At 44.9% G+C, this 18,978-nt stretch overlaps 1 protein-coding gene across 1 annotated transcript in view; it reads right to left on the reverse strand.

Moving 5' to 3' along the window:
- LOC124619965 (UNC93-like protein MFSD11) overlaps positions 1–18,978 on the reverse strand; it is a 175,599-nt gene that overhangs the window by 49,953 nt on the left and 106,668 nt on the right. Inside the window, exons 4-5 of the mRNA XM_047146627.1 lie at positions 9,240–9,517; positions 3,020–3,145 (exon numbers count right to left, since the gene is read on the reverse strand). Of these exons, the coding sequence (XP_047002583.1) occupies positions 3,020–3,145; positions 9,240–9,517 (404 nt within the window). The remainder of the gene's footprint in view (positions 1–3,019; positions 3,146–9,239; positions 9,518–18,978) is intronic.

Raw genomic sequence — 18,978 nt, forward strand, 5'->3', positions numbered from 1 at the left:
TCTAATATAATCCAGTCTAATCTAACTGGATGAAATAAGGGCGTGAAACATGCTCACATGTACAGACACACGCACACACACACACGCACACACACACACACACACACACACACACACACACACTATATAACGAACTTACAGTTACAGCTGTGGATAACTTCCCATCCGTGATGACGTGCTGCGCGATCTCACTGTATCAGTTATTACGGCTTCTTCGCATTTCATTCATGTATGGAGCGAAGTGCGAGAAGAATGATCGGTTAAATGGGTCTGAGCGCCCTTTAATTAGTTTAATATTGCCCTAGCCATATCTACTGGAACGATACGGAAGGAGTTGTAGTATATTCCTTGATTCGTCATTTTAAAGCTGGTCAGTGGAACTTTGTAAGTATACTTTGTCGGGATAGTTTGCGTCTGTTTTCAAGCGTCTGCCAGTCTAGTTTCTTTAGCATCTCTGTGACTCTCTCCATGGGCCAAACAAACCTGTGACCAATCGTGTTGCCCTTATCTGTAGACTTTCAATACCCTTGTTAGTCCTATCTGGTACAGGCCCCGAACACTTGAGCAATATTTCAGGTTGGGTCACACGAGCATCGTACAGTCTCCTTCGTAGACTGATGACAATGTCCCCAGTATTCTACCAATGAACCGAAGTCTGCTAGCTGGTTTAGTTATGAACTGAGTGTATGTGATCGTCCATTTCATCTCTCTAGAAATTTTTACAAGCAGGTATTTGTATATGTTGACGAATTCTGTTTATGATTCATCGATATCGTAGCCACAGGGTACTACGATTTTTCGTTTTGTGTAGTCAACAATTCTACATTTCTGACCATTCAAAGCAAGTAACCAACCTTTCTACCACCTTTCTCCCTATACACTTCCCTGGGACACACCTGAAGTTACTTCTACATCTGTTCATGACGCTTGAACCAAAATAAATTGCTGTGCTCTCCGTACCAAAAACTCCTTAATCAATTCACAAATTATGCTTGCTACCCCATGCGATCGTACTTTCGCTAATAAGCGTAGATGTATTACTGAGTAAAATATCTTTCGGAAATCGAGAAATAGTCCATCTATCTGACGGCATTGAGGCATTTTATCCATGGCTTTCAGTATGTCATCTGAGAAAAGTGCGACTTGGGTTTCATGTAATCTATGTTTCCGGAATCCATAAGGGTCGGCATGAAGGACGTCAGTCTTTCCGAGATAAGTCGTTACTTTTGAGCTCAAATATGTTCCAGGGTTCTACAAGTAAAGGATGTCAAGAATATTGGACAGTAGTTTTGTGGATCGCTTCTGCTGCCCTTCATGTGGGAGGGGGGGGGGGGGGAGGAGGAGCGCTGATCCGTGCTTTCTTCTGACTACTGGGCATGATTGTTTGCTGAAGGAGTCCACAGTAGACTATGGTTAAAAGAGGGCCTAACACAAACGCAGATTCGGTATAGAATCTGACAGGGATTCCAGTGGGCCCTTGGCTTTGTTCGAGTTTAGCGGTTTCAGATGTTTCTCAATGCTATGTGTCGTTAGTTTCCGTTGCTAGCTGCAGTTGCATGTTAAAGTACGTGTTTAAGTTTCTCTTCGTTGCTTGAGGTGCATTTTGGTGGGTTTTGGAATTGGTATGTTAGAATTGCCGAAAACACTTGTTTTGTGATGAATTGAAAGGGACAGAAAAATCGGCAGTACTCTCCGGCACTCGAGAAGTGATACAGATTCGCAGCCTTCCCTAGTATGGAATGCACTAACCGCAGCTGGTGGAGCTGATTCGAAGACACTGAACGGGTTTATAAAGCATCAGTAGTTGTTAGATGTTAGATTAAGGAAAGGCAAACCTACGTTTCTAGAATTTGTAGACTTACAGAAAGCTTTTGACAATGTTGACTGGAATACTCTCTTTCAAATTCTGTGGGTGGCAGGGGAAAATACAGGGATCGAAAGGCTATTTACAATTTGTACAGAAACCAGGTGGGAATTATAAGAGTCGAGGGGCATGAAAGGGAAGCAGTGGTTGGGAAAGGAGTGAGACAGGGTTGTAGCCTCTCCCCGATGATATTCAATCTTTATATTGAGCAAGCAGTGAAGGAAACAAAAGAAAAATTCGGAGTAGGTATTAAAATCCATGGAGAAGAAATAAAAACTTTGAGGTTCGCCGATGACATTGTAATTCTGTCAGAGACAGCAAAGGACTTGGAAGAGCAGTTGAATGGAATGGACAGTGTCTTGAAAGGAGGATATAAGATGAACATCAATAAAAGCAAAACGAGGGTAATGGAATGTAGTCGCATTAAGTCGGGTGATGCTGCGATTAGGAAATGAGACACTTAAAGTAGTAAAGGAGTTTTGCTATTTGGGGAGCAAAATAACTGATGATGGTCGAAGTAGAGGCGGTATAAAATGTAGACTGGCAATGGCAAGTAAAGCGTTTCTGAAGAAGAGAAATTTGTTAACGTTGAGTATAGATTTAAGCGTCAGGAAGTCGTTTCTGAAAGTATTTGTATGGAGTGTAGCCATGTATGGAAGTGAAACATGGACGATAAATAGTTTGGACAAGATGAGAATAGAAGCTTTTGAAATGCAGTGCTACAGGAGAATGCTAAAGATTAGATGGGTAGATCACATAACTAATGAGGAGGTATTGAATAGAATTGGGGAGAAGAGAAGTTTGTGACACAACTTGACTAGAAGAAGGGATCGGTTGGTAGGACATGTTCTGAGGCATCAAGGGATCACCAATTTAGTATTGGAGGGTAGCGTGGAAGGGCAAAAATCGTAGAGAGAGACCAAGAGATTAATACACTGAACAGATTCAGAAGGATGTAGGTTGCAGTAGGTACTGGGAGATGAAGAAGCTTGCACAGGATAGAGTAGCATGGAGAGCTGCATCAAACCAGTCTCAGGACTGAAGACCACAACAGCAACAACCGTTGTTAGTGCACAGCTGCAAATTAAGGGCGCTCCAAAAATGGTACCGCTGTCGTGAGTGAGGTGAAGACGGCTTGCAGTTGGCGGGACTCACCAGCCACCTCCCCGGCGCCACAGAAGATGCCGGCCAGGGGGACCAGCTGCTTGGCCTGCGGGCCCAGGCGGGCCGTGAAGCCGACGCTGGCACCGTACACACCGCTGTAGAAGGACAGCTCCAGCCCTGCAGGGACAGCACAGCACGGCGCAGGGCAGGTATCAAGTGGGCGCTCGTCCAAGGCTGCACCCTCTCACCAAGGCTCTCCACAATATTTAGCGTATGGCGTAGCGCATCACACGAATTAATTTAATAAATAAATATAAATAGTTTACGATACAAACATTAATTATACATGGAGGTATGTTCCGTCTTAGCAACTAAATGAAAGGCAGTTTTTTTTTACTATCTGAAACAGTCTTGATCACAATTTATATATTACAGTGATCGGTTTCGACCACTACTGTGGTCATCTTCAGACCAATCAGTAAGAACCTCCTTCTGGTGGTAAAGCACTAGAAGGAGGTTCCTACTCATTGGCCTGAAGATGACCACAGTAGTGGTAGAAACGGGTCACTGTTATAAATAAATTGTGATCAAGACTGTTTTTGATAGTAAATATTTGTAACACATTGATCACAATGTATTCAAAAGCAAGAAAGGCAGTTTGTTTTATGACATACACGTTTCGCTTTTTTTTATTTATGAAACATCTTCAGTGGCCGGTAATACATATTTGTTTTTACATTTATAATTAATATATTATGTAGTAGTTACAAATATGTTACTATGTTATGTTTTTTCACGTTTTTCACTTGTTTTTCGGATTAGAAACAACTTTAGTGGCACAAGTTTCGTGAGGTTGAATTATCGTTTGGTGTTGCTAAGGATTTCCAATGTTGCTAGCCCTCGTGTGTGGTCCTGGAGACGTGTTCATTCGGTCCCCATACTGCAACTGGGAAACCGAACTTAAAATTGCAGCGTTCCCAGCAGCTCATGAGATTCGTTTAGTATGACTGACCATTTGACAAGTATGCTTGAAAGTGCATTTTCTGGTTCTAGAATAGTACAAAATGGTGTTATGAAAAGAAACAAAAGAATGGCTGTTACAAGAAATTCTACTGTATCTTCTGATAAAAATTAGCTTGTTTAGTCAAATAGTTTTAATGTTTCTTTGTAACAGTAGAACATAGGCCAGTAAATACTATCACCGTAGGTCGAGATGGTAGAAGGGGAGGCACAGATTAAAAAATAAAGGTTTATGCTATTTTCGGTGGTAGCATGATATTTTCATAGTGGGTTTATGATCCATTTGCTGTGACTTCGTACCAACACTGATTGCCACTGTGACTAGAGGCACTCGCCATGCCGCCAACCAACAGACACAACCCCCTTAAGAGGCGCTGCCAGTGCGGATATATTTGTTTTTACCCTCTCATATGTTCGCAAATAGGCTGCTACGTATTCTTCAGTTGGCATTTTATCTATTAAGCCACAGGGTCAATGCCCGGCAGTCAAAGCCGTCGCACCAATCTGGAGACCACAGCCTTGCAGAGTCGACCTCATGCTGCCATCGTCCACCGCGAAGCAACACTGCGACATTGGTCTCGTGGAGCTCTGGTGCCAAGACTTTGGTATTCACCAGGTTGTCACTGTGTTAGTGCTACTGGACAGTTGTCCAAAACAGTGGTTTTTTTCAGGGCATAGACTTTTTTACCTATGTAAAATTCAGTGAACTTATTTAATTATGGACAGCTAATATGAACTTTACACAGACTGCTTATAAGTAGACAATAGATGGTTTATTGTGCCATCAGGAAGTTGTTGTGATTTTTACTAGTGACTGAATTACTGACAGCGCACAGACAATTGTGAAGTGTTGTTTTCTTTTGTTTTAAAATGAACGTTTTCTTTTTCCTTGTCCACCTAGGGGTGAGTTCTTGCTTACCAGTCCTAATCCAGAAAGTTCACCACTGATGACAGTAGGAAGTCCATGCGCCGAATTACTTCAACTTATAATTTCTTGGATTCAGCAGAAGAGAGATCAGCAATGACAACATATCAGATTATATGTGGAGGCATGTGATGCTCATCCATGGGCTACTCGAATTAAATATGGTGGAATATTCATAGTACATTACTAATTACCGATGTCAGAAAGACACGCTATAAAGCAGCCAACGAAATTTTCAAGACACCTGAAAATAATAATTGTTTAACATTAAATATTGCAATGTAATGTGTGAAACCCAGACCCAACGTGCTGTGTCAGTTCCTTTACGGAGAACCCAAAATTATTTGGAAATGGACGCCTCGAAAATTACCGACAATCACCTGCATGGCGCCCCAAGAAAGACACATCTTGTACATGTCATGATCTGAACGGAAGTTCTTCTGAAATTCAAAGCATAACGAGTACATCTGGTTAATAGGCTACTGCCTTCATTACATAGTGTAGGCCATCATCTCATCTGAGTAAAGATTCTATGAATATTTAATCCAACAGCTCTGAATGTTACTACAACAGTTGCAAGAATACAATCACCTTTTGTAAGTAGGCTGTTTATGTTTTCTTATTGGCAACGTTACGTAGCGCTCTGTATGAAAATCACTGGCTGTGCTGTGTGCAGTCTGTGGCCAGTTTGCATTGTTGTCTGCCATTGTAGTGTTGGGCAGCTGGATGTGAACAGCGCGTAGCGTTGCGCAGTTGGAGGTGAGCCGCCAGCAGTGGTGGATGTGGGGAGAGAAATGGCGGAGTTTTGAAATTTGTAAGACTGGATGTCATGAACTGCTATATATATATTATGACCTTTGAACACTATTAAGGTAAATACATTGTTTCTTCTCTATTAAAATCTTTCATTTGCTAACTATGCCTATCAGTAGTTAGTGCCTTCCGTAGTTTGAATCTTTTATTTAGCTGGCAGTAGTGGCGCTCGCTGTATTGCAGTAGTTCGAGTAACGAAGATTTTTGGTGAGGTAAGTGATTTGTGAAAGGTATAGGTTAATGTTGGTCAGGGCCATTCTTTTGTAGGGATTTTTGAAAGTCAGATTGCGTTGCGCTAAAAATATTGTATGTCAGTTTAAGCACAGTCCTTCACTTTTACAAAATTATTTGTGCATAGCACCGGAGATATGATGAAATAGGAATCAGCTCTTTAAGTGAAGAGATCAGTCAGTTGCAGGAAAAGAAAGTGATCAAATGGAGACACCCAACTGAAACAACCAAACCCATGGAAACATTAGCGTCATCATCAAAACTAAAGAACCGTTCAAGTCATCTTACATAGCATCTGTTGTATATGTACACAAAGCAGAGTGTGTGTGTGTATGTCGGTATGTCTGGGATGTTCTCCCAGGCCCCTGGATCGATTCCAAACAAAACTGGCAACTCCTAGCTCCAGAAGGAGTGGAAATATGAGCAAAAGGTGTTGTTTCCAGACCCTAGCATATAGTCTGCCCCACATGATAGGCATGTTGTGTTGGAGTAGTATTGGCCTGCCTTATTGACCTGCTTTGCATGGTCCGGTACATCAGGAGCAAGTAAATGAATTTCAGTCCCTCGGTATGTAGCCTGCCCTGCATGACGGATTTGCTGTTGGGGTAGCATTAGCCTGCTCTGTTGAATTGTATTGCAGGGGCTACATGTTCCGATGATCATGGCTGGTGGCAGCTTGATATGGATAGAGGAGGGGATGGACAGAGTGAAGGGTGGCCGGGAGGTGGACAGTTGGAAAAAGAAGATGGGAGGCAGAGACCGAAATTGAGAAGGGGAGGAGGATATGGTCAGAGAAGGGGAGGAGTAAAAGGACAAAGAGATGGGGAAGAGGAGATGAAGAGACAGAGAGTTAGGGCGGAGGGGATATGCAGATAGATGTGGTAGGATGAGGTGGTTAGACAGAGGGAGGAAGAGGTGGAAACAGAGAGGTTGAGGAGGTGTGTTCATTATGTTTCGAATGTATACGTAAGCAAAGCCACGGGGAAAAGACTGGCTGTTTGTTTTATGTTTACATTTTGCATTCAAGTTGGAAGTCATGGCATGATTGATCCAATGAAGTAAATACACCAGCGTCGAAAAAGTGTAGAACCTAACCATTACCAGGCGAGCGATGCTGAATAGCTTTCTGATTGCCACAGCCTGGTGCAAATGAATTATGGTCGTGAGGGACAAAGCTCCACAGGGACGTGTGTCTCACAACGAGGTTGTGGGAGGCTGTTAAGGCAATCATGGGAAGTTATTCAAAAGGGTGTTTCTGCCTCAGAACCTCTCTCCAGGTCATTCTTCACAGGACTCAGTCACATATGCTGCTTCTTTGGGCTGTCAAGTTTTGCCTCGACTTACATATACTTCTGGCTTGGCGCCCAGTGGCCTCTTCGTATTTCCTCTGACAAAGAAAGCATTGCCCAGTAGGAAGCATCTCTAGAATAATAAAGTTGTTCTTCTCCAAGTCGAGCGTTTCCTTAACAGCCGAAATATGAACTTCTGCAACCAAGGTCTATGCCAAGTAATCCTCATTGCGAAAAATGTTTCTCACTGGAAGGCGAATATGTCGAACAGTAACACTTTCATCCAATCCTGTCATCAAAGCTTGATTTTTTTTTCTAGGTGATAATTAAAACTATATGACTACCCATCATATTCAGTTTAGGTGAAGCCTTTAGGTACATTGTTATTAGCGTGACCTTAAAGAAAATTATTTAAGCAAGTCGCGGAAAGGAGAAACAGTTATCAGTGTCTGGCCAAAAGTATCCAGACCGCTGTATGTAATTCAGATGCCATGAAACTATATAAAAGGCAGGAAGTACTGTGTTGCCAGTATAGAAGCAGAAATAGCAGAATGCGCCGATCAGGAGGGATCAGTACTTCAGACATAGACTAGTTCAAATGGTTCAAATGGATCTGAGCACTATGCGACTTAACTTCTGAGGTCATCAGTCGCCTAGAACTGAGAACTAATTAAACCTAACTAACCTAAGGACATCACACACATCCATGCCCGAGGCAGGATTCGAACCTGCGACCGTAGCGGTCGCTCGGTTCCAGACTGTAGCGCCTAGAACCGCACGGACACTCCGGCCGGCTCATAGACTAGTCATTGGATGTCACGTGAGTGGCAAATCCATCAGTGACATTTCAGCCCTTGTAAAGTTGTGCAAGTGGACTGCTGGTGATGTGACTGTGTAGTGGAAAGGCGAAGGAACAACCACCTGAAGCAGGGCCAGGCAGACCTCAATGTACTGTTGGACAGGAACCGTCGATCATCAGCGAAAGGAATCACTTGGGTGCTGCATAGTGCAAGCAGCAGTCCAACTAGCACAATGAACACGTGCAGGGAGTTAAAAACTACAGAGTATAATAGTCAAGCAACTCCTCAATAAGCCACACATTTATTTAGCCCAGGTTAAGAGTCGCTTGAGGTGGCGTAAAGAGTGACTCCACTGGACAGTGGATGATTAGAAATGAGTGATTTGGAGTGATGAATGACCATATGCCGTGCGGGATTAGTCGAGCGGTCTAGGCGCTGCAGTCATGGACTGTGCGGCTCGTCCCGGCGGAGGTTAGAGTCCCCCCTAGGGCATGGGTGTGTGTGTGTTTATCCTTAGGATAATTTAGGATAAGTAGTGTGTAACCTTAGGGACTGATGACCTTAGCAGTTAAGTCCCATAAGATTTCACACACATTTTTTTGACTGTCTAACCTGTGACAGTCCAATGGAAGGGTTTAGATTTGGTGAATGGATGCAGTCACCTGCCAACATCTGTAGTGCCAGCACTGAAGTAGGCAGGAAGTGGTGCTATGGTAAGAGAGTAGTTTTCTTGGTTAGGACGTGGTTCTCTTATTGCGATTAAGAAAACACTAAATGCAGAAGGATATGGACACAGTTTACAGCGTAGTGTATTGCATACAGTAGCGTAACAGCTCGCAGACCATGACTGATTAGTTTGTTGATTGCCCTGCCCAGAGTCCATACTTGAACCCAGTAGAACACTTTTGAGATGAGTCAGAACGTCGACTTCACTCCAGACCACATCGTCCAACATTACTACTTTCTCTGGTTTCGGCTCTCCAGCAAAAATATGTTGCCATTCCCCCAGAGGCTTCCGGACGCATCATTAAAAGTGTTCACAGTAGAGTTCAAACATCCTCAAGGCCAAGGGAGGACAGACCCCGTATCAGAGCCCACTGGCAGATGGATACTTTTGATCACATTGTTGACAAAGATAGCATTGGTACGAGATGCCATAATGAGGCATGTCGGCGGGACTGGAGGCGGCTTACCGGAGTAGAGGAAGGTGAGGGCCAGGAGGCGCATCTGTGGCGTGGCGGCGAGTCGCAGCGCCCCGCGAAAGGCGTCCATGGGACCGTCGGGCCCGCTGCCGGCGGAGGCGTCGTCCTCAGAGGCGGGGGCGGCGGGGGCGGGCCGCAGCGCCGCCAGCATCGCCAGTCCGACGCCGCACACCCCCGCCAGCACCCCGAACACCAACCGGCGAGTCGACCGGGCGATGCGCGCAGCGCCCGAGAACGCCACGTACACGAACAGGTTGCCGAAGAACATGCTGGAACGCACGGGCCGGCCGCTCAGTCACCTCCACTTGGACTGTCTGCAGCTGTTAAGAAGTGAACACGAACAGCCTCGCAGTTCGTGTTTTTGTGAGGAATTGGCGGTATTTAACGTAACTATTAAAATACATCTACTCGTACATCTACATAAGCACGCTACAAGCCACCGTGAAATGCATATCAGTGGGTACCGTGTACCATGTACCACTACTAGACGTTTCCCTTCCTGTTGGACTCGCAGCTACAGTGAGGGAAAAACGACTGTCAATATGTCTCCGTATGAGCCCAAATTTCTCGTATCTCATCTCCTTACATGATTTACCCATATCTCTGTTGTAGACCTCTGCGACGTGAAATGTCCGGTGTGCGATGATGTCACGGCTGTTAAAACTTTCCACTCCTGGAACTTTATCGACTTTACGTCCACGGACGAGTGCTACGTTTTCCCATCCGTTACCTTGCTGCGTGGTATCACTGTTGCTAATAGTAAAGTTCAGAACTCCACGACAGAAAACTGATGGACCACGCAGGACGACTTGTGCACCTACATAGTTCTCCATATTATTAGCAATATTGTCTATTGCTTTACACACTGTAAGGCGCGTACGCCTTCGTCTCCTCCTGTAAAATCGTGGCATCTTCTGTGTGAGCGGTCCAATGTTGTTGCTCGAGCGGCTGCCCGAAGACTGAAGCCTTCTTACCAGATTCATTACTTATATAGACAAAGCTGTTGCATCCTTGAGCCCCTGGTTCTCGATGTACACTTGGCGCTTCTCGGCTGACGCTAGTAGTCATAAATTTTCTAAGTCCGAAGTCGGGTGGATATCCCGTACGCGTTCTGCAGTAAAACTAGCAGCACGCGGCTCATTTGGCTTTTCATGTTTGTAAACACAGAGCGAGAAGCGATCGGCGGTTGCGTAATGACCAAGGTCAACGCTCACAAAAAGTATCTCCCATGTGGCTGATGTAATGGCTTTGTAATTTATTTTTTATTATTTGGTATTTTCTACATCTACATCTACATCTATACTCCGCGAGCCACCTTACGGTGTGTGGCGGAGGGTACTTATTGTACCACTATCTGATCCCCCCTTCCCTGTTCCATTCACGAATTGTGCGTGGAAAGAACGACTGCTTGTAAGTCTCCGTATTTGCTCTAATTTCTCGGATCTTTTCGTTGTGATCATTACGCGAGATATATGTGGGCGGTAGTAATATGTTGCCCATCTCTTCCCGGAATGTGCTCTCTCGTAATTTCGATAATAAACCTCTCCGTATTGCGTAACGCCTTTCTTGAAGTGTCCGCCACTGGAGCTTGTTCAGCATCTCCGTAACGCTCTCGCGCTGACTAAATGTCCCCATGACGAATCGCGCTGCTTTTCGCTGGATCATGTCTATCTCTTCTATTAATCCAACCTGGTAAGGGTCCCATACTGATGAGCAATACTCAAGAATCGGACGAACAAGCGTTTTGTAAGCTACTTCTTTCGTCGATGAGTCACATTTTCTTAGAATTCTTCCTATGAATCTCAACCTGGCGCCTGCTTTTCCCACTATTTGTTTTATGTGATCATTCCACTTCAGATCGCTCCGGATAGTAACTCCTAAGTATTTTACGGTCGTTACCGCTTCCAATGACCTACCACCTATGGCATAATCGTACTGGAATGGATTTCTGCACCTATGTATGCGCATTATATTACATTTATCTACGTTTAGGGAAAGCTGCCAGCTGTCGCACCATGCATTAATCCTCTGCAGGTCCTCCTGGAGTACGTACGAGTCTTCTGATGTTGCTACTTTCTTGCAGACAACCGTGTCATCTGCAAATAGCCTCACGGAGCTACCGATGTTGTCAACTAAGTCATTTATGTATATTGTAAACATATTTTACAGGAGAAGAAGGCGTATGCGCCTTACAGTGTATAAAGCAACAGACAATATTGCTATTAATACCTCTAACTACGTTGGTGCACAAGTCATCCTGCATGTCCATCTGTTTTCTGTGGTGGAATTCTGAACTTTGCTAATAGCAACAGTGATACCCTGCAGCAAGGATGGGTAACCGTAGCCCTCGTCCGTGGACCCAAAGTCGATAAAGTTCCAGGGCTGGAAAGTTTTAATAGCCGTGACGTCATCGCATACCAGAAATTTCACGTCGCAGAGGTCTACAACAGAGATATGGGGAAATCATATTACCTGTCAACCACGCCCTTCGCTCTCAGGACCAGAAATCATCGTAAAATAAATGAATCTGAATCTGTGTCTGTAAGGGTTAAAGGTGCTGACAATTGTAAAGAAATTAAACTCGTCGGTGACCCTACCCATTATTATAGAAATAAATCTTTCCTTTCCCTTAGTCCTTTCAAAAAAGAATACCAAATAATAAAAAATAAATTACAAAGCCATTGCGTCAGCCACATGGGAGATATTTTGTGTGAGCGTTGACCTTGGTAATTACGCAACCGCCTATCGCTTATCGCTCTGTGTTTACAAACATGCCCATACACGACATGTATGTTGGTGGCAGTAAAATCGTTCTGCAGTCAGCTTCAAATGCCGATTCTCTAAATTTTCTCAATACTGTTTCTGAAAAAGAACATCGCCTTTCCTCCAAGGATTCCCATTTCCGTTCCCGAACCACTCCGTAACACTTGCGTGTTGTTCTAACCTATCCGTAACAAATCTAGCAGCCCCCTCTCGATTTCTTCGATATCTTCCTTCAATCCGAACTGGTACAGATCCCAACCATTCCAGCAGTACTCAAGAATAGGTCGCAGTAGCGTCCAACATGCTCTCTCCTTTACCGATGAACCTTATCTTCCCAAAATCCTCCCAATAAACCGAAATCGACCATTCGCCTTCCCTGTCACAGACGCTACATGCTCTTCCCATTTCACATCGCTTTGTGACATTACGCCCAGATATTTAAACGACACAGACTGTGTCAAGTGGGACACTACTAATGCTGTATCTGAAAATTACGGATTTCTTTTTCCTACTCATCCATATTAACTTAAATTGCTTACATTGTCAATACCTGCGATAAATCACATGTCACCAGTGCGGAAATGGATTTTCGAAGTGCCCCCATTTGCTGCGAAGTGGCAGTAGCTTCCTTTAACTGTCGTCTGCCGACCTGCGCATTTCGACCATTCTCGTTGCTATTTCTTTACTACATAGCGTGGCACTGCAGTTTTGGCGCACGCGAATGTCTGTGCAGCATTGGTAACCAATTCTCCCTCAAGAACGGAAATCATAGGAGGCAGTGATATCAGATACTGATGTCTGGAGCGAAGCCTATATTCTAACTCGTCCCACAGGTGTTCCACAGGATTCAGGTTGGGAATCCGGGCAACTCAGCTCGTTTTACGGAATGTTACTGTGCACAGACCACTGCCTCATAGATGTTGCTTTATGACAGTGCGTTATCATGCTGGTAGAAACAACTGCCGTCACGGAATTGTTCCTCGATCTTATGCGGTACACATTGTTGAAAATGTATTCGCATCTTTTCGCATTCAGCGTTTTCTAGAGGGTAATAAGGGTGCCACAATGAAAGGATTCTTTTCATGTCTAAGTAAGTTTAAGCCACAAAACTAAAAAAACCATGTAAACCTAAGTAAGAACCGCTGTATTTTTGTATTAATTCCGCATATTCTGTTTAAATTGTCTTATAATTTAAAACTGTAATTAATTCTTGAATGTGAGAGAGCATACAGATGTTAAAACTAGTGAAAGACAGCAGCTGTATTTTTTAATTGGCAAATAATGCATCAGGTGCAGCGCAAACGGCGACAGCAATCAGATTTTATGCGATCAGCCGCGCCGAAAAGGAGCGCAGCGACGTTTTTCCACGCAAGAGGCTTCCAGAACGGGAAGAGACTGAGGGAATATGACAGCAGAGCTGCCTTAAGTTGTCTACACGAGCGGCATCTGGATGGCTCTCGCCTGAGGCCAGCTCTCTATTGATATCTCCGCTCTTATCGATCGCTCAATCTTAATGATAGCTCTCCCGAATCATTTTGTAACAGCCAGTTGTGCTTGAAAGATATTTTCAAGGTGTGTAAAGTACACACATCAAAAAAAGTTTGTATCACTTCAGTTCTGAGAGTTCCGGAACCTGTGCAGAAAATTGGAATAGAGATCAACATAAACATCATTTCCGCCCATTTTAATGCTCATGAAAACCACATATTGAATGTTCCACCACCATACAGAGAGACATTCAGAGTTGGTGGTACAGATTGCTGTACACACTGGCACCTGTAAAACCCAGTAGCACTTCCTCCTGCATTGATGCATGCCTGTTTTCGTCGTGGCATACTATTCACAAGTTCATCAAGGCACTGTTGGTCCAGATTGTCCCACTCCTCAACGGCGATTCGGCGTAGATCCCTCAGAGTGGTTGGTGGGTCACGTCGTCCATAAACAGCCCTTTTCAATCTAGGCCAGGCATGTCGATAGGGTTCATGTCTGGAGAACATGTTGGCCACTCTAATCGAGGAATGTCGTTATCCTGAAGGAAGTCATTCATAAGATGTGCACGATGGGGGCGCGAATTGTCGTCCACGAAGACGAATGCCTCGCCAATATGCTGCCGAATGGTTGCACTATCGGTCGGTTGATGGCATTCACGTATCGTACAGCCATTACGGTGCCTTCCATGGCCACCAGCGACGTACGTCGGCCCCACGCAATGCCACCCCGTAACAGCAGGGAACCTCTCGACCTTGCTGCACTCGCTGGACAGTGTGTCTAAGGCGTTCAGCCTGACGGGGTTGCCTTCAAACACGTCTCCGACGATTGATTGAACGCATATGCGACACTCATCGGTGAAGAGAATGTGATGCCGATCCTGAGCGGTCCTTTCGGTATGTTGCTGGGCACATCTATATGGCGTGGTTGCAAAGATGGACCTCGCCATGGACGTCGAGAGTGAAGTTGCGCATCATGCAGCCCATTGTGCACAGTTTGAGTCTTAACACGACGTCCTGTGGGTGCACGAAAAGCATTATTAAACATGGTGGCGTTGCTGTCAAGGTTCCTCCGAGCCACAATCCGTAGGTAGCGGGCCGCGCGGGATTAGCCGAGCGGTCTGAGGCGCTGCAGTCATGGACTGTGCAGCTGGTCCCGGCGGAGGTTCGAGTCCTCCCTCGGGCATGGGTGTGTGTGTGTGTTTGTCCTTAGGATAATTTAGGTTAAGTAGTGTGTAAGCTTAGGGACTGATGACCTTAGCAGTTAAGTCCCATAAGATTTGACACACATTTGAACATTTTCGTAGGTAGCGGTCATCCAGCGCAGTAGTAGCCCTTCGGCGGCCTGAGCGAGACATGTCATCGACAGTTCCTGTCTCTCTGTATCTCCTCCACGTCCGAACAACATCGCTTTGGTTCACTCCGACACGCTTGGGCATTTCCCTTGTTGAGAGCCCTTCCTGGCACAAAGTAACAATGCGGACGCGATGGAATTGCAGTATTGGCCGTCTAGGCACGGTTGAACTACAGACAACATGAGCCGTGTACCTCCTTGCTGGTTGAATGACTGGAACTGATCGGCTGTCGTACCCCCTCCGTGTAATAGGCGCTGCTCAAAGGGACTGTGTCTGTGATACAATATCCATAGTCAACGTCTCTCTTCTGGAGTTCTGGGAACCAGGGTGATGCAAAATTTGTTTTGCTGTTTGCATTTACCTACGTAAAAGTATCGTCAATTCATGAATAATTGTTATTGTTCACCATTGTTTCATTTCAACAACATTAACCTTGTCCGCCAACTTTGCTGTGTTTCAGCTAGGAGATCTGCAAGGCTGCGGACATATCGTTTGCTAGCTGCTGCCGATCATCATCGATGTTTATAATTTTTAGCAGCCACTCGTGCGTCCCTGACATCTGTTAAGCCGATCTGTAAATGCAGTTTCCGGGCAGCACTTCTGTGCAGAACGCGCAATAATAATGATCGGCAAACGGCCAAGAAACGATGTGCCCGGTATGTACGCTCCACGGTATCAAAGCAGGTTAGGCAAAATCTTGAATAATTAATTTTCTCTCTCTTAGTGCTAATTTTATATGTACTGTGCGATAATTTAATCTTTTCATTTTTTTTTTACTAGGCTGATTCTTTTAATTAACGGCACTCCAATTAATTTCCTCTTATCAAAATTTATTTTTAAATTACCACTAAAGAGCGCCACACAAAATAGAAAGAATTTTCTTTTTCGACTATAACAATTCAATGCCCTAACCACGAAAAACACATCCATACTGTACCACCACTTCACCCGTATTTCACTCTTCGCACCAAATGTGATGGCATATAACGTTCTCCAGGCATTCGCCAAGCCAATCCCTTCCATCGGATTTCCACAGGGTACAGCGTGATTAATCACTTGTTTGCAGTCATCCACTGTCCAGTGGCGTCTCTCTTTACATCACCTCAAGCGTAGTTTAGCAATCACTGCAGAAATACAGGGCTATTACAAATGATTGAAGCGATTTCATAAATTCACTGTAGCTCCATTCATTGACATATGGTCACGACACACTACAGATACGTAGAAAAACTCATAAAGTTTTGTTCGGCTGAAGCCGCACTTCAGGTTTCTGTCGCCAGAGCGCTCGAGAGCGCAGTGAGACAAAATGGCGACAGGAGCCGAGAAAGCGTATGTCGTGCTTGAAATGCACTCACATCAGTCAGTCATAACAGTGCAACGACACTTCAGGACGTAGTTCAACCAAGATCCACCAACTGCTAACTCCATTCGGCGATGGTGTGCGCAGTTTAAAGCTTCTGGATGCCTCTGTAAGGGGAAATCAACGGGTCGGCCTGCAGTGAGCGAAGAAACGGTTGACCGCGTGCGGGCAAGTTTCACGCGTAGCCCGCGGAAGTCGACGAATAAAGCAAGCAGGGAGCTAAACGTACCACAGCCGACGGTTTGGAAAATCTTACGGAAAAGGCTAAAGCAGAAGCCTTACCGTTTACAATTGCTACAAGCCCTGACACCCGATGACAAAGTCAAACGCTTTGAATTTTCGGCGCGGTTGCAACAGCTCGTGGAAGAGGATGCGTTCAGTGCGAAACTTGTTTTCAGTGATGAAGCAGCATTTTTTCTTAATGGTGAAGTGAGGAGACACAATGTGCGAATCTGTGCAGTAGAGAATCCTCACGCATTCGTGCAGCAAATTCGCAATTCAACAAAAGTTAACGTGTTTTGTGCAATCTCACGATTTAAAGTTTACGGTCCCTTTTTCTTCTGCGAAAAAAAACGTTACAGGACACGTGTATCTGGATATGCTGGAAAATTGGCTCATGCCACAACTGGAGACCGACAGCGCCGACTTCATCTTTTCAACAGGATGGTGCTCCACCGCACTTCCATCATGATGTTCGGCATTTCTTAAACAGGAGATTGGAAAATCGATGGATCGGTCGTGGTGGGGATCATGATCAGCAATTCATGTCATGGCCTCCACGCTCTCCTGACTTAACCCCATGCGATTTCTTTCTGTGGGGTTATGTGAAAGATTCAGTGTTTGAACCTCCTCTACCAAGAAACGTGCCAGAACTGCGAGCTCGCACCAACGATGCTTTCGAACTCATTGATGGGGACATGCTGCGCCGAGTGTGGGAGGAACTTGATTATCGGCTTGATGTCTGCCGAATCACTAAAGGGGCACATATCGAACATTTGTGAATGCCTAAAAAAACTTTTTGAGTTTTTGTATGTGTGTGCAAAGCATTGTGAAAATATCTCAAATAATAAAGTTATTGTAGAGCTGTGAAATCGCTTCAGTCCTTTGTAATAACCCTGTATGTGGTTTAGCAGGATCCGTTTGGCCACTGTATCCCATTCTTTTTAACTCCCTTCTCACTGTCACTGTGTCGAAATATCGGTAATGGGTTTGTTACACGAATGACAGCCAAAGACCAGTCCACTTTCGCAGTGATTGAGTTCTCCTGGCTGACACTTCTATTACTGCCCCACCCCCTTTTAAACTGGCGGGTCGTCTCTTGACATCTACTGGTCAGTTCCGCATTGAGCCATGCTGGCCCTGGCTTATGCATTGGTTTAAACCTTGACAGTTACTCGGCGTTGGTTTCCCGCGGTTATTGCGGTTATGCCGTGGTTCTTCCTCTTTCTACGTGTGGCAGCAGCGGTGTGTATCGATATTCGAACCTTGTACTATCTTTAGTGCTTATAGTTTCCGGCTAGCTGATGTGCGGCAGTCGGTCGGTTGGTGTGGATCAACCAGGAAATCTCTGTGCGGCGCAGTGGGCCGGGCCTGCTGACAGTCTCTACGCAGTGTCGAAGTGTGTGGGAGCTGTTCCGATTGCTACGAGGTTCGTGGCTCACCGACCCAGGGCATCGAAGTTGAGTCGTGATTTTATTACCGAAGCCAGTCTGTTCACATTGTGCCATTGGTTTTCATATTTCGCTGTTGGGGGTATTCCCGTGAGCAACAGCGAGTGTTCGAGTTGGCGAAAGTTTGGCCACTGTCATGTGGAGTTTAACTGTATTTTGGTTATTTGAAGCCCAAGTGCACCAGCGGAATTTTCTGCCTTGTGGCCATTAGCGTTCCGGTTACCTGCACTGGCCGCTGACGTAAAATTCAGGCAGTGTCCTTTCCTCGTCATGTTGTCGCTGTTCAACATGTGTGTGTAGTTTTGACAGCTAATGCATACTTGGTTGTGCGCGGCTACGCCTTCTACGTTTTGGCTGTGGAATTCCTTATGTACTGGTCGGGTGGAAAGCGAGTCGTCTTGTCGATTGGTCTGTTGACAGTCTCTTGGTTGGGTTGCCGGCGGATCGGGTATAGTTGGGCCGACTACCTGTCTCCCCTAAGCGAACCCTAATATTTCAAATGCAGACCGACCACCGGAAACTTCTGAGCGCCGCTGGCTGTACTGCCTTTCTCGATAGTGTTTGAATGTGTATTTTAATGGCTCATATCCGATGGTTTGAAATTATATGCTTTTACTTGGGTTAAATAATGGGCCTTCAGCTGTTTTAAAATTGGAAGTTCCTTACTTGTCAAGTCTTGCATTGTTTGGGCCTTCAGCCTCATTTGAAATATTATTTAAGGATAAAATCTTGCGCTTTCTGCCTTTTGCAAATTTATTGAAGTTGTGTTTTAAATCTTCGGCCTTTAGCCGTTTTAAAAATTAAAGAGGTTGTGGCCTTAAGCCGTAAGATTGTCTGACATATTCAGTCGATAGTTAAGCTCGGAAATTTGCGCTGTAATGTTTGGGCAACTAAATAAAAGTACGTGTGTTCGAGTGTAACTGACAGCCGCTCATTTTTGGCCCCTTTCCACAATTCCAACTACCTGTTCTGTCCTGCGGATTTAACCAGGCCTTTCACGCATTACATCTACATCTACATACATACTCCACAATCCACCATACGATGCGTGGCGGAGGTTACCTCGTACCACAACTAGCATCTTCTATCCCTGTT

The sequence above is a fragment of the Schistocerca americana genome, chromosome 6, assembly GCF_021461395.2.
Source record: "Schistocerca americana isolate TAMUIC-IGC-003095 chromosome 6, iqSchAmer2.1, whole genome shotgun sequence".
Classification (NCBI taxonomy): Eukaryota; Metazoa; Arthropoda; class Insecta; order Orthoptera; family Acrididae; genus Schistocerca; species Schistocerca americana.